The sequence below is a fragment of the Nestor notabilis genome, unplaced genomic scaffold (assembly GCF_000696875.1).
Source record: "Nestor notabilis isolate BGI_N333 unplaced genomic scaffold, ASM69687v1 scaffold1364, whole genome shotgun sequence".
NCBI classification, from domain to species: domain Eukaryota; kingdom Metazoa; phylum Chordata; class Aves; order Psittaciformes; family Psittacidae; genus Nestor; species Nestor notabilis.
The window spans coordinates 345,482-361,287 of record NW_009926120.1 but is presented as its reverse complement, the minus strand read 5'-3'; the positions used below and the strand labels follow the sequence as shown (position 1 = coordinate 361,287).

The following is a 15,806-nucleotide window of genomic DNA, read 5'->3' as shown; positions in this document are numbered from 1 at the left end:
CTGTTTCCTTGATTTTACTGACAGTTTGTTCTGTCATTCAGCGTCATCCTGTGCTTGTTCTCCCTTCAATCTCTCTAAAGCCATGGCCCAGCGTTTAACGCATCTTGATTTCCCTTATATCCTTTCAGCCACAAAAAAATGCATAGAAGAATTTCCAAGGCGTATTCAGATGGTTTTCTCTGCAGTGTGTAATTCATGCCTTCTTTTGCCTCTGAGTGCCTGCTTTTCACTTTTCTCATCCCTGATGATCCTCACTGGGAATGAAGCTCTTACATAGGTCTGTGGTCATTTTCAGTGGTAGTAACTGATAATGCAGACTAGACCCAGATTATGAGATAGCAATAAGATAGGTACAGCTGTAAAGAATTTTGAGTGCTTAAAAGGAAAACCTTAATAAGGATCATTTTTAGTTAAATGTTAGAGAAAACTGTTGGCAAGGTGGCAACTTCAGTGCTCATCAGCAAATTCCTGTCCCCCTCCCAGGACTGTTTTCATCCATCATGCGAGAGCTGGCCAACATCACACATGATGGTCCCAAGTGGATGGTACTAGATGGAGATATTGATCCAATGTGGATTGAATCTCTTAATACTGTGATGGATGATAATAAGGTAATGAAGATAAGTCAAAGAGGGGCTATTCCTTGGCTGCGTGGTGTGATTCAGCCTGGGAGAAATGCATATGCTGCAATAACACCCCCCTAAAATAATGCAGTTGTGTTTCTTCAGATATACCAAACAGCGCATAAAGAAAACGGTGCATGAGGGAAATAGCTCAAAGCATGTTTTCATTGGAATTCCCCTTTCCTGGAGAGTTGGGCTCATGAGTAACCACAAATGTCCTGCTCGTAACTTTAGGCCCTTTAAAAATAGAGCAGGGTCATAATCCTGCACCTTTTCCCCCCACCCTGAGGAGTATTGTGGGTCACGGAAGAGAGAAGGATTGTTCTACTGTCTGTCAGAAATCACCTGCTGACAGCAACCAAGCTTTTTAGGGTAAAGTGCTGAATGCTTTTCATTCCTGTTCTTGCGGGAGGAGTCTGTCTGTCTGTCTGTCTGCCACATGCAGGTGCTGACCTTGGCAAGCAATGAGAGAATCCCTCTGAACCCAACGATGAGGCTGGTGTTTGAGATCAGCCACCTGCGCACAGCCACTCCAGCCACTGTGTCCAGAGCGGGTGAGTCCTGGCCTGAGCTTCACACTGGGGTTTTGCATGGACCAAGTAGGATCCAGTGCCATTAACCAGTCTTTTGTTGGCCAGCTTGGTCCCTCTTGAAGGTTCCCAGGGTAGGTTCTTGAAGCACATAGACAGACTAAGGATCCTGACCCCAAATCCATATGGGAAGCTGTCATCATCTTGGAGATTTGGCCAGAGCTCTCTGGCTGCTAATGGGTGATCGTGGCTTCAGCGTTGCCACAAGAGTGGTCCTGTTGTGCAAAGCCCTGTATAGACTTGATGAGGAGAGGGACAGTCTCTATGCAAAAAAGCTCCTGATCTTCTCAGAAGTGCATGAAGTATGGGAAAGGAAATGTAGATGTCCCCTACTCTTAGACATGGGGCCCAGAGCAGTAGCATGACTCAGGCAAGACCGTATTCTGAATTTGGGGCAGGGTCAAGAAAGGTGTCCTGGTTTCCTGAGTTAAGACTCTTCATCATTAATGTTTCTACTCTGCAGTGGGGAGGGGGGGTAGGTAATGGAGCACCAAGGCATATTTGATGGGGTTTTATCTGCATGAAAGTAGCTGAGAAATTCTGCTGGAGAAAAGGAACAGTTTCTTCTCTGTCCTTACTATATGTTCTCTCTTACCCTGGGCCTAAAGGCATCCTGTACATCAACCCATCAGATCTGGGCTGGAATCCCCCAGTGAGCAGCTGGATTGACAGGCGGGAGATCCAGTCTGAGAGAGCCAACCTGACCATTCTGTTTGATAAGTACCTGCCAACTTGCCTGGACACCCTCAGGACAAGGTACCATTGAGGACTAGCTCTGCTGGCAAGGGCAAGGGGACACAGCTGTGCTGTGCTGCACATGGCATGGGTGGCTGGTTTCCTCCTTGCTCCTGAGAGCCCTGAGCATCATTGGCTTAAGCTCAGAGAAACAACGGGCCCTGGTGCTTCTTAACTTGAGTTAGCTGCTAAGTGATGCTCACAGAGAAGTTGTTCTTGCTTATCATCGTGTGAGACAGCTCTCTTATACTATGGGGAGGACTGTAGAGTCCCAACAAACTGGAATAAGGGATCTTCTCCTATCCGCTGCTTGCTTCCAATAGTTGCACCTTCATTTGAAAACCCCCATAATTTAAAATGAAATCAAATCAGTGTATAGTTGAGCAGGCGAGTCTTCAACCTCAGTGGGAATGTGTCGGAAGGAGCTGCGTTAGTGATAGCAGTGGTCTTTTGAAGTAGGAGTTAGACGTCCTGCTAGGGAGCTGCTCTCTGAGTGAACAAGCTGGTTATAGCTGTTGGCAGCAAAGTCCACAAGACATTTCCCACTCCACTTGGTAAACGTTGTGTCAGACCATGACATGCACAGGATTAGCTGCAGGCAGCCCCGAGCAGAGTGTTTTGGTAGCTTGCTTAATTCAGAAATTGTAGAACCAACCTTTCCAATAGCTATCATTACTTTATGGAGGACTTGAGTGCTGCGACAGTATTAGTTTGGAATTCTGTAAGTGGAGCTTAAATGAATGTAAAATGGCAAGATGAAAGGTTTTATTTGATGACTCCTCTATTTGACCACATTTGAAGTGCTCGTGTGCACAGGAAATCACAGCCTTTGGCACATCTTCCATTTTACTTCTTTCAAGAGGATCAAAGTTTTAAAATGCTTCAAACTTCTGATTACTGTTATTACTTGTGTATGTGCCGGGGCCAGCAGGTCTGCGGGAGAGGAGGGTGTTCTCTTTACCGCTGTACCAGGGAGTAAGACATGCACTTCTGACAAGTAAAATGCTTTGAAAAAGCATTTCCAGCCTTGCCTGCTTGGGTTCTGAATAACTGTGTTGCTGGACATTTCCATCCCTTAGGTTTAAGAAGATTATTCCCATTCCTGAGCAGAGTATGGTTCAGATGTTGTGCTACCTCCTGGAATGCCTCCTGACAGAGCAGAACACACCTCCCGACTGTCCCAAGGAGCTTTATGAACTTTACTTTGTCTTTGCTGCTGTCTGGGCTTTTGGTGGATCAATGTTTCAAGACCAGGTAAGAAAGAAAATGCCACTTCAGCATCTCTTATGCAGGCCTTTTACATAGTGCTATTACCAGTGATAACTGTTTTCCTGGGGGTCTCATGTAGGTGATAATGAACTAGAAACCTGAATGCAACAACTCCTTTTTGTGAAAGACCTCATTATGTAGAGTATAACACCAGAGGAGAAGGGCTGAGGGGTCAAGCGATAAAGGCAGAGGGATGTTTGCTTATCATGGAATCCCCAGACTGGTTTGGGTTGGAAAGGACCTTAAGCTCATCCAGTTCCAACCCCCTGCCACGAGCAGGTTGCTCTAAGCCCCTGTGTCCAACCTGGCCTTGAACACTGCCAGGGATGGGGCAGCCGCAGCTTCTCTGGGCACCCTGTGCCAGCGCCTGATGAAGAGTCCCTCTGCAGCATCCTTGTAGCCCCCTTCAGACACTGGAAGGCTGCTCTGAGGTCTCCATGCAGCTTCTCTTCTCCAGGCTGAACAGCCCCAACTTTTCCACCCTGTCTTTGTATGGAGGTGCTGCACCCCTCTTATCATCTGTGTGGCCCAGCTTAATTTATAGAGGCCTGCGGATGTGCATAATGTGATCAAATTAAGACTGACTTATCAGATGAATTTATCAGTGGAGCAGTCTTCATCCATCTGACTGTGCAGGTAGATATTGAGCCACAAAACCAGTCAGTGCTTTGTCACTGCTGACTTTTATTAGACATAGCTGGATGTAAGGATTGGCTATCCTCAATTTCTGATTGAGGTGCCTAGAAAGAGGGGTGGTCACCAGGGCAGGATGGGCTTTGGGGTGATGTGCTTCCACTGATGTGGAATAAACAGTGACTCTGCTCTTTGCTGGGAGCAAGCTGATGAGACTGAGGTTGGTGGCTGAAGGTGCTCAGCTTGAACTCCCTCTGGCAGCCTGCTGTTGAGGGTCTGTGGCATGAGCTGCTGGACTCAGTCAAGCGCTTGGAGGATGGATATCCACACCCAGGACTGTAGTGCTGGAGGGCACAATCTGGAGACCAAGATCTTCTTGGACCAGGAGGATTAATCAGGCTGTAGTTCACTAGTGGCGTCTCTGATGTTCAAACTACGCTTGTGTCCGAGACGCAGAGGAAGACAGGGCACTGCTCTCCATGCTGCTTCCCATAGTGCTTCTACGCTGGGGATTAATTGCTGCTGTCAGCCTCTGAATCCATCTGCTTGCATCAGACAAGCGAGGGTGTGATCTCTTCATTGTGATGTTGTTAGAAGACAGTTTTCTCAAGGTCTGCATTTGGTGCTGAACATTTTCAGGCCCCTTTCAGGTCCTGGTCCTTAAAACATGGGAGAAGCACAGACATCTCCAGCCAGGCTGAAACACAGCTGCTTGGTGGGAGCTGTATGTGAACAACAGTGACCTTGGGAAGGATCTTCTCCACGCTTGCCTGGGAAGAGCAGAGTTGTTTAAGAGCATGTGTAGCATGTGAAGACCTGGGTTTTGAGTGGCAGGTTTTCAGGAAGTAGCACAGGGGCAGTGTGAGTAGCTGCAAAGTCTGCAGGTTGAAATACATTTAACATCTTCTGGAGCTGCTCACTCTGGTTCTGCCCAGTCCCTGCTGGGAACCTGTTGGGTGGTTGCATAGAGGATGCCTTGTCCCCAGGTCTAAAGCATGTAATCCTGACATGTAGGTCTGCTGTGTGACTGGACACTGCTGTTGAGGGCTCAGAGATCCATATCTGGTCTCTAGTGAGCTTGTGTCAAGCTCTGTGTTGTCTGACAGTATGTAAGGCTCTCCATGGACCTGACACCAGAGATTCTTTCCCAGCTCACGTGGAGGCACTGCCCTTCTCAGAGGCTGCTCAAGTGCTCACTGGAGTCTCTGTGTGTCTCCATGTGCCTCAAAGCACCAGCAACATCTGCTGGACTCTTCACGTGTGCTTCAAGCCCAGGAGCAGGTGTTTTGGGAAGTGATAAACAGCACAGATCAAGCTCAGCCTGGTGCTCACATAGTGCCATCATGCCTCGTGGCTGTTGAACGACCAGTGTTAGACCATCTTTCCTGGTCCTTGTGGAAGACTTAATCCTCCGTTTCCTGTGTTCCAGCTGGGAAATGCTCAGCCTTAGTGTTGTCAGTGCATGGTGATATAAAGGCAGCACAATGAAGCCTGGGAAGCACTGCTTGTCCTTGCTTCTGCAGTACAAGCTGCTGTTGAATTGTAGGAGTTCACAGCTCCTTCAGCAAGTTGGCTGGAGCACAGTCGTGTGGCAACAACATTGTGTTCCCTGAGCCACAGCAGAGTCGGTCCTAGAATCATAGAATCACAGAGAAACAACCAGGTTGGAAAAGGCCTTTAAGAACATCAAGTCCAACTATTGCCCAGCACTGCCAAGGCCACCACTAAAGCCCTGATACCTCAGGCTCTGCCTGGCTCCCTGGGGAGTCGTGGCCTTGGTGCAGCAAGTTCTTCCAGGAGGAATGACACAGGCACATATGCCCAGGAATGTGCTGCAGGGGCACAGCATCCCTCTGGGAGCTTTGGAGGCTGGACTCTGCGTTGCTGCTTGTGATGCTCTGTGAATGTCAGGAGTGTGAGTGTGAGGATGCAGCAGCCTGAGCAAGGGGAAGCCTGATGAAAAATGATCCAATATAAAATCTGTTTATTGCTCTCCATTGAAGGTGCCCTTCGTGCTGACCTTTTGCTGCTGAAATGTCAGGAGAAACAGTCTGGAAGGCTTCCAGCTTCTCCGTGCTTGGTGGTGGGGAGTGGGGGCCCCTGGATAAAACCAGATGATAGATTTGCCATTACCAGGCTCTGAAATTAGCAGAAATCCGTATGGGCTTTGTATTAAGAAGCAGTTTGAGTTCAACACTGCTCTGGCAATAGAGCTGGGACTGGAGCAGCTCCTCTCAGCTGCTCGGCTGAGGAGGGTGGGCAGCCCCTCACAGTGCAGCTGCAGGCAGTTTGCCTCAGCAGGGGTAAAGGCATCCTTGTGAGAAAGCTTTTAGCAGTGCTGCACATCCCCCTCCACTGCTGCTCTGCTGCTGGCACCGAGGAGTTAGAACCACAGGAGAAGGGAGAATAACAGTTCTTCTGCTTCTCTGAATAGCATGGGACTGCAAAAGCATGGGTGCCAATAATGTGCTTTTTCAAATCCTCTGGGCTTGTGATGGCTGCTGGCCCAGGAGGCTCTACAGAGCACACTTGGTTCAGTTCAGCTTCTAATCCAGGTTTCCTGTTGGAGGCTGAGCAGTCTATGGGCAAAGTGTTGGTGGCCTGGGAAAGCACAATGAATGGCTTTGGGGAGGAGAGACCTGCAGGTGCACCAGGAACTGTTAAAGCAGCACATTATGTATTTCACAGCCATCTTTCTAACAGCACTTTCCCCCTCCTTCTCCCAGCCCCTTCTCCCCAGGCAGGAGTCTGTAGTCCCCATTGTCTGCATGGGAAGGTATTCAGGCCTAGTGACTGGCCCAGTGTCATACCAGAGACCTGGGCCAGGGGACTAACCACATTTTGCAAGTCCTGACCCAGCATCTAAAGCAAAACTGTCCCCGCAGCTCCAAAACCTCCATGGATGGGAAGATATGATGGGGCAGACAAGGAAATGGGTGCTCCCAGGGTGATATGGCAGCACAGAAACTCAAAGGGGCATGGTCCCTCTCTGATGCTTTGGTACATTGGTGTCTACAATCTGGCTGCTCCTAAACATTGTGGACTGAAAAGAGGCCAGAAGACAAAACCTAAGTATTAATAGAGAGGTGTGATCTATGAGTCAAGGCTTTAGTATGCATGCTTTGACTACCCATGACCACAGATGTAGATGGATGTTGTGTCCTTGTCAGTTGGAAGAAGCAGTATCAATCAAGGGGTCTGTTTAGTCATGGGCACGTATTTCTCTTTTTCAAATTGATCCATCTGTCTAATCTCAGACATTCCAAAAGTGATCAACATCGAGGATGAATTATTTAGGAGAATAAATAGGAGTGATGAGAAGAAATGAAGAAGATGAAAAATTAGGCTTAGTAATAGGAAAAGGGATAAGATTGTTATGGAATGGAATGTATTTAAGGACTAATCCCACTCTGGTGGCCTGGGATAGGTAATGTTCTCCAGCACTGATGAATTTCTCCAGATTAGCATATTTTCTCCACTTACTCTCTTGCAGCTCGTGGACCACAGAGTGGAGTTCAGCAAGTGGTGGGTGGCAGAATTCAAGACCATCAAGTTTCCTTCTCAGGGCACAGTCTTTGACTTTTACATCGATCCAGAAACAAAGAAGTTTGAGCCTTGGTCTAAACTTATTCCCCAGTTTGAATTTGATCCAGAAATTCCATTACAGGTACATGAACTTCACATGTGTTTGGTCTGGGAGGAAGTACACGTGTTTTAGTATGTGGGCATTTCAGTGAAGTCCCATTAAAGGTCAAGCACTTCATAATAAGGATGGCTTCTTTATGAGGTACAACTGAATTACCCAGCTTTCTTTACAATGCTTTGACTGTGAAGATACATCCTCCATCCATCTTCTAAATGTGAGTGATGTATGTGAGGGGCAGGCTCAAAGCCACCCAGTGACTCCAGAGCTGGTGTGCCCAGGGTGCACGATGAGGGGAATTTGTCCTTCAGAGAGAAGCAGGATGTGAGAAAATGTAGTGACAAAGCATCAAGATACCATGTCATCGTTCTGCATGACTGAAAATAGAGCTGGTTTTGTGATCTGGACACAAAATGAGCCTTTCTGCAGGTAGTGAATTGTGTTCGCCAGCTCTGCTTTTCTTTCCTTTTACAAGTGCCACAGTAAGCAGCTGGCTGCTAAAAATTGTTCCCATTTTAGGAAAACGTATGTTTGTGGGGAGATGCAGATGCTGTTCCCGCATCCAGCTCTCCAGGTTTCCTCTGTACAGGTTGATTTTAACGGCTCTCTTCCTAGTGCAATCTAGAAACTGGGGCCACCTCCCTCATTCCTGGCTCTCCTAATTTGACTTCTCCCCAGAAGTGGCTGGGGGGTTGTGGCAGGGATGGGGACACTCACCTGCTCCTTCTGCCCCTCTCAGGCTTGCCTGGTACCCACCACTGAGACCGTCCGTGTGCGGTACTTCATGGACCGGCTCCTGGAGCGCCAGCGCCCAGTGATGCTGGTGGGCAATGCCGGCACGGGCAAGTCTGTGCTGGTGGGGGACAAGCTGTCCTCACTGGACACGGATGCCTATATGGTGAAGAAGGTCCCATTTAACTACTACACCACCTCTGCCATGCTGCAAGGTAAGGCAATGGCTGAGCCTCAGAACTTCTGCCTGGCAGGTTACCAAATTCCTGGGGTATCCAGAGGGTTTGGAGCAGGCTGTGCACTGTGGGGCTCAGGGGGAGGCTCATGGGATAGCTGCTTCTGTTGTCTGTGGGCACTGCACTGACACCTGCAGACTCTTAAAGCCCACTGTGAAACCCTCAGGTCAGCAGACCCCTGGTTTTGTGGAAGGTGACATTTTCCATCATAAGGATTTGAGTTCTGAACACTGTGACTCTGGCTCAGGGCTGTGCCAAAGCACATGCTTAAATCTGCTGCTGTTTTGTACTGCACACAGCTCATACTTGACTTGAGGTGTGTCTTTAAGATGCTTGAATTTCAGCCCATGCTGAATAGGATGGGTTTCTTGGCTGAGATCTAAACTGTCCTCAGGGTGCAATGACAGGAATTGCATCCCAGTTACCAGTGAGGATGGTACTAATGGATATGTGCAGCCTGTAAGCCAGCGCTGCCAGTTCCTGGTGCTGTCCTTGGTTTCCTGCCCCAGCCCATCATGCTCCTGTGGAGTAAGTCCCTCATCCCCAAGGGCACAGGACTTACTGCCCCTGTGGGGCTCAGAGCCCCAGGGAATTGCTGCCTCTGGGGAAGTCCATAAGAATATCACTGATGAGGATTTGACACGTCAGTGAAAAATGAAGTTTAAGACCAAGATAAGATCACTTTTGCTATGTGTTCTCTTCTGAGTTGAGAAGAAAGGAGGGAATTACTGAAAAGCGGCTCATTCTGGAATTTTTTGTTTTTTCACTTTAAGTCAACCTAAAAAGAGATAAAATAATCTGTTACATGTGTTTATTAACCAGGAATAAAACAACCTCGTTTGTTTTAAATTGAATGTTTCACAGTGAACCAAAGTGCTTCCTTTATGTAGCTTGGTTTGACTCAAATGTCCTGAAGTCCTTTTACTTCCCCAGCCCTGTAGGGGACCACCATTTGCCCAGAGAAGCTGTGGCTGCCCCATCCCTGACAGTGTTCAAGGCCAGGTTGGACACAGGGGCTTGGAGCAACCTGCTCTAGTGGAAGTTGTCCCTGCCCATGGCAGGGGGTTGGGACTGGATGTCCTGTTTGAGCTTAAAATTGCCCTCAGGGGCTGACCCGCTTGCAGAGACGTGACTGCACAGGCTCAGCCCATGATGTGTAACCTGGGGCCATGTTGTGGTGCCATTTCTGGGGTAGGTTTGAAGGGTGTCTGGTCTTGCTGGTGCTCACCCTCCCAGCCTCTCCTGCCCGTCCGCATCAGCCCATGGGATAGTGCCTGTGCCCACCGTGTGAATGCAGATTTTTTGGGTTACGTGTCCTTCAAGCAAAAACCTTGGGTAAAATCTCACCTTTGGGCCAGTCCTGCAGCCCTGAGAGGTGTGATGTTTATAGGCTGTGGGAGGTTACAGCCTCCCTTTCCCCCTCCCAGGCACCCCTATTCTTTCCCTCCCTGTGTGGGGTCTCTGAGCTGAGCTGTCTATCTGTCCACCCAGCTGCCTGGAGCAGGGGAACATGCCCTCATTCATCTCCATCAGGGGGGTGAGTGTGTGCAGATGTTGAGATTGATGCCATCAGCCCTGGCAGCACGTCCCTGTTTAATCTGGCTGTGAGTGATGGGCTGAGACAGCGACTTTCTTCCTCTGCAGAGAGGAGCATGTAATCTTGTGTGTGGATGAAGATGTGGCTGTGAGATTTGCATTGGGAAGCATGATTTATACTGCTTGGCCTGGTGCCCTGCTGCTCATTTTTTAGAATTAATTTGTCCTTTTCTGTGTGGTTTGTCAGTTGTTTTTTCTCCCCAGCAGCACCTCTTTAAATGTGTAAAACATGGATGCAAAGGAGCTTTGGAGTTATTTCTTATTTTTCCTTAAATAAGCTCCCAATTTCCTAGACAAGGTGCCTGTTGGTGCAGAGGTTTGTCAGGTGCAGAGTGTGCACCCTTCACGGGAAGCACAGGTATGTGGTTCAAACCATCATTGTGGCTCCCGTGATTACAGCTTTGCATCTGCACAAGGGTTTTTAACCAGACACACTCTGCCCAAGCCTGGCAGTTGGGCAGTGGGGCCAGTTGGGCGATTTTCTATGGTGTTTTGTGACTGAATCTCCCTTTGTGTGGCCGTTGGTGCAGTCTCAGCCCATTGCCCTACAAGACCCCCAGCCGACTGCTCTCCCTGCTTTGTGCTCTCTTGGACCTTTGCTCCTCCTTGTTCCTCCGTCATATGCAGCTCTTGCTTCTGTCATTCAGCACCTTCTACTCCAGATCTGCCTCGAGAAAGTTGCCATAAATGTTGGGTGGTTTTGGTGTTGGGGTTTTTCCCCTCTCTTGACCAGGACCCATCAGGCAAGAGGAGCCACACTCACTAAGTCTCATTTGCAGTGACTCTTTCAGTGCTGGTTTGAGTATTTCAGGTTCTCAGAGGCAGAGACATGGACCCTTTATTAATACTGTGAGATACAGCTTTGAATTAAAATGCAACTTCCCCAAGCATGTCACTTGATCCCCAGTAATTGCATTTCAGTGTGATGAGTCTCCTGCATATTTGTTTAACCTCAAAAAGGGCTGATTTTCTATGTTAACGAAGGCCTCATTAAATTGAAATTAAATGCTTATTTGAAACACTTAATTTAACTTGCTACCAGAAACTTCAAATATTGTGGGTTTATGGAAGGGGGAGAGAAGCTCCATTGAGGAAAGATCCACCGTTCTTTTCCTGAGCACAATTCATGCCTTTGTGCAACAACACTCCATGACAAGCAATCAGCTCAATTTTGAGGAGTGGGAAAGACAACCTGTCTGCAAAGCACTGGAGGAGTGAAAAGTGCTGTGGTCTGAACAAAACCCAGCGTATAATCATTCCTTAATCGGTTTTGCTCATGACAAGGAATGCCTTAAGTGTATGTTTTCACAAGGAGATTTGAATAAGAATTCCCAGTCCCATTTACATCTGCCAGACTTCCCTAACGACAAAGAATTGCTCCCTCCCCTGCTGCTCTACAGTATCTTAATAGAATCATAGAATCCCAGACAGGTTTGGGTTGAAGGGGCCTTAAAGCTCATCCAGTTCCAACCCCTGCCACGGGCAGGGACACCTTCCACTAGAGCAGGTTGCTCCAAGCCCCTGTGTCCAAGCTGGCCTTGAACACTGCCAGGGATGGGGCAGCCACAGCTTCTCTGGGCACCCTGTGCCAGTGCCTCAGCACCCTCACAGGGAAGAGCTTCTGCCTTAGATCCAACCTGAACTTCCCCTATTTCAGTCTGAACCCACCACCCCTTGTCCTATCACCTAAGACTGTTTAAATGAAATTCTTCCTCCATCTTCAGGAGAGCATTGAGCCCTGGGGAGTGAGGATGTTCTCCAAGTGAGCACACAGCAGAAAGCCCATCGCAGGCTCTGGGCAGGGGAGAGCTCTTCTGTTTGCCTTTCCTCTTACTGAGTCAGTAAAGGTTGCTGGAGCTGCAGTCAAAGGAATCAATAAGCTGCAAAGCACGATGTGCAGCAGTGTGGGGTGGTTTTGATCAAATACCAGCCCAGCTTTATAAATATTCCCCCCATTTTATCATTCAGAGCAACACGTAACACCAGCCTTGTGCTAAAGGAAATGAAAACCTTCCAAAGCTTTGAAATTAGAAAATTCTCTCCTTGCTTAAACATGGCCTTGCTTAAAACTAGGTGGTCATTTGACAACTCCTGTTGGAATTGAGCCTTGTCACATTATCTGGAGGTTTGGGTAATGGGGATGGGATGAGGGAACTTGTGGGTATTTGTATTTGGTACATTGACATAAATAGTATTACTTGGATTGTTCTGAAGATGTGCAGGAATTTACCCCGAAATCACCTATTTCTTTTGTCAAACAAACAGAGGCAAAAAACCGCACTTACAGTCACAACATCAACTTTGCTCATGGGCTTCTGTGCACAGAGCTCTCCCTGTTCCTCCCCAGTGCCCAGCCACTACTACCCATGTCGCTGGGGCAAGCAGTAAAGGATGTTCACTGCTCTGCTGTACAGATCCAAATAATACCATCAAGCAAGATTTAGTTCAAAAAGCTTACCCAGAAGGGCTTCAAAAGGCTTTATCTTGCCTGAAAAGCTTTTGTTTGCTCTGAAGTAGATGTGTGTTGGAGCTGTATTGTATTTGGTTTGTTGTACTGTGTTTGGTTTGTTGTATTTGCTTTGAAAGGAGGAATTGAGAGTGCTCTGATTTGGGCCGACTCAGACTGAAAAGCTGCCCAAGGGTCCCTGGCAGCCCCATGCAGGGCTCTCAGCTGCCCTATGGCTGCACTTTGGTGACAGCCATCATGCTGAGACGGGGCCGAGACCACCTCTTCCTCCTCACAAAGCAACAACCAGCCCAGTTGCCACCTGGAGGGCGCCAGGGGATGGGAGATGAGCCCTGCCTGTCCTGTGCATGGCTCAGCAGGTACAACACAGCACGATGCTGAGCTTTGCTCCTCTGCTCCACACAGGGGTGCTCGAGAAGCCTCTGGATAAAAAGGCTGGCAGAAATTATGGCCCTCCAGGCACCAAGAAGCTCGTGTACTTCATCGATGATCTGAACATGCCTGAGGTGGACGCTTATGGGACTGTGCAGCCCCATACACTGATCAGGCAGCACTTGGACTACGGCCACTGGTAGGAAGTTGCTTGGGCTTGGTCATCAAAGAGCTTTTTTCTCATCTACATAAACATCTTCATCATCTATTGGGGATGGGGTTTGAGAGGAAGTCACATCCCGGCTCCCTCTTCCCACCCTGTGTTTGCCATCACATCCTGCTGGGCTGGAGCTTGCTGGAGGCTCTGGGTGAGCATTGTGCACCCTCAGGACAGGAGAAACTCCTGTCCCCAGCAAACAAGCCTGGCTGAGAGGAGCTTTGCTCTGCTCTTGCTGTGCCTTGTGACCGTGGTCACAGTGTGCACCCTGCAAGGGGAGTGCGATGCTCAGCCTCCGTGCCCTGTGATGCTGGCCATGGACCTGGCCTTGGCTGGATGAACCCTGCTGTGATCACTTAATGCTGTTTTCAGTCAGGCAGCAGCAACAAGCATTTTCTAGGCAGAGGTAATGTGAAGGGAAACCAGTGACTGTTTTGGAAGGAGGTTGGTGCATTTTACACCATAGCTGGCAGTGCTGTATGGGATGGGAATACTTGCAGCAATCCCCATAGGGAATACAAGGTAATTTCCAATCTCAGCCATGTGCACACCTGAGCATGGCCAAACACTTCCCAAGTATGAAGACAGTGGAGTGGAGGCAGAAATGTGGGGCTGTGGATGTGGGGAAGCCAGGTAGACAGAGGGCTTTGCTGGTTGATGGGAGCATTGGAGGCATGGGGGATGGAGGGATGTCCCCTCCCAGGCATGTCCAGGCTTTCTGCCCATGCTCTTGGCAGTGTCTGCCAAGGTGTTGCACACTCAATGCTCCCTCTTGTAGCCTGGTTGGGTGCAGCTCACCCCAGGGACAGTGGGGAGTGAGGTGGGCAAAGCTCACTGCTACCCCTGGGCTTCCCTGGCCTCAGTGGTAACCCTGCTGGTCCTGCTGCTGGGCTGCACCCCTGGCTCCACCAGCAGCCTCCCCATCCTTCCCATGCAGGCAGCCTGCTTGTCCCTGTCCCACGTTGGTCCAAACCAGAGGCACTCCTGTGTTTTACTTCAGTTTCCATGCAGGTGATGGGTACAGCCTGAGGGCTTTACTTGGTGCTTGTGACTTGCTGATAGAAATAGCAGCTGCAGGTTGTTGAAGCTGAAAGGTTTCCACCAAGAGCAGGACTCCTGTGCCAGGCCATGGGCAGACATGCAGGCAAGCCTGTGCCCTGCCTTGGGGAGAAGCACAACTTGACCCCCCTGAAGACAAGGGTGGATGTTGGCCCCTCCTTGCCGCAAGGAGAGGCAGTGGCTGTTGCTCACAGATTGTGGTCACTGCTGCTGTTTCCTTCTGCCCAAAGGTACGACAGGACCAAGCTGTCACTGAAGGAGATCAGGAATGTGCAGTACGTGTCGTGCATGAACCCAACCGCAGGGAGCTTCACCATCAACCCTCGGCTGCAGGTACATATTGTGGGACTTATTCTGGGGTCGATTGTTTAAGCATGAGGCTGGAGGAAACCCAGCAGGTCACAGAATCACAGCGTGGTTTGTGTTGGAAAGGACCTTAAGATCATCCAGTTCCAACCCCCTGCCATGGTGGGGTTGGAAGACCAAGTTGCCTAAGGCTCTGTCCAGCCTGGTATCCTGCATATCCTGCTGTCATGTTATCAGTAGAAATGGCATGAATCTGTCCCGTGACTAATTCCTCATGGTGAAGCAGCAGACCTTTTCCCTACTTTGTTTTTCCTCACGTTCTGTTGCTTGGTCAGTGGAAGAAGCCACAAGTTGCCAGTCAGCTTAACAGCTACTTTCAGAACAGTCATCTGGTTCATACACACCTCCATTTAGCTGATATGTACACCTGGAACATAGTTTGTTAAAGCCTTTTGGTTTCTATAATTTCCTGACGGAGCTGACAGTGCATTCTCATTAAAAAGAGATGGTGATGGTGGAAAAAAAAGAAAGCTCCCCCAAAACCAACCCAAAACCAGTGCAAATGCTGATAGTAACAGAAGTATAGGTTTGGTAAGAGATCTTAAACCTCAGGGCCTGAATCTGGGGAGCCGTGAGGCTCAACCTGCGTCATTAGAGCTGGTTGTTATGTTGCTTACCCTTCCTCCAGCCATGAGGCAGAACCTGGTTAGAGGTAACCTGGTTGGTGCCTGTGCCTGCAGATCAAAGCCCCTGAGCAGGACCTGTTGGCTTCCTGAGGGGGACAATCAGCAGCAAGAGGGACAGCGCTCTTCCCAGCAGCATGGCAGATGTTTGCTGTGCTGTAGGATGCAGTGTGGCACTAGGCAGTAGTGGAGGACACCCTGAGACAGCGGTACCCATTAAAGAGCAGCTGTAACTCGGTGGGGCTGCAGGGACAGATCCTGCTTATGGCACTGCAGCTGTTGGGGAGTCTGGATCCTGATCCGCATGGACAAACCTCCTCATCGGATTGAGCCCAGGCCCTGGCTCCTCTTTAGCAAGCTGTGGTGTTAAAATGAAGCGTCCTCTGGCTATATATGGGAATCTCTGTCTGCAAGTTCCAAATCAGTAAAGGGGTCTTCTGGGAGGTGGCACCTTCCAGGGGCTGTTCCTAAGAGAGACAGTGACTGGTTTTCATCAGAGGTCAGTAGGACCTTCAGAGCCCTTCAGTGGGCTGAATTTCCAGCAGGGCAGCTGTGAAATTCTGTTGAACATCCCTTGGGGTTTTTGTGGTTTTGAATCCCTGCATCATTCCCAAGCAGAAGGATGTCCCTCGCCAACTGTCCTCT

General features: G+C 49.1%; 1 protein-coding gene across 1 annotated transcript in view; it reads left to right on the top strand.

The window, feature by feature from the left end:
* DNAH9 (dynein, axonemal, heavy chain 9) overlaps positions 1-15,806 on the top strand; it is a 172,874-nt gene that overhangs the window by 48,215 nt on the left and 108,853 nt on the right. The window contains 8 exon segments of the mRNA XM_010013395.1: positions 484-611; positions 1,069-1,177; positions 1,822-1,969; positions 3,028-3,202; positions 7,344-7,517; positions 8,233-8,440; positions 12,930-13,095; positions 14,403-14,505. Coding sequence (XP_010011697.1) covers positions 484-611; positions 1,069-1,177; positions 1,822-1,969; positions 3,028-3,202; positions 7,344-7,517; positions 8,233-8,440; positions 12,930-13,095; positions 14,403-14,505 — 1,211 coding nt within the window.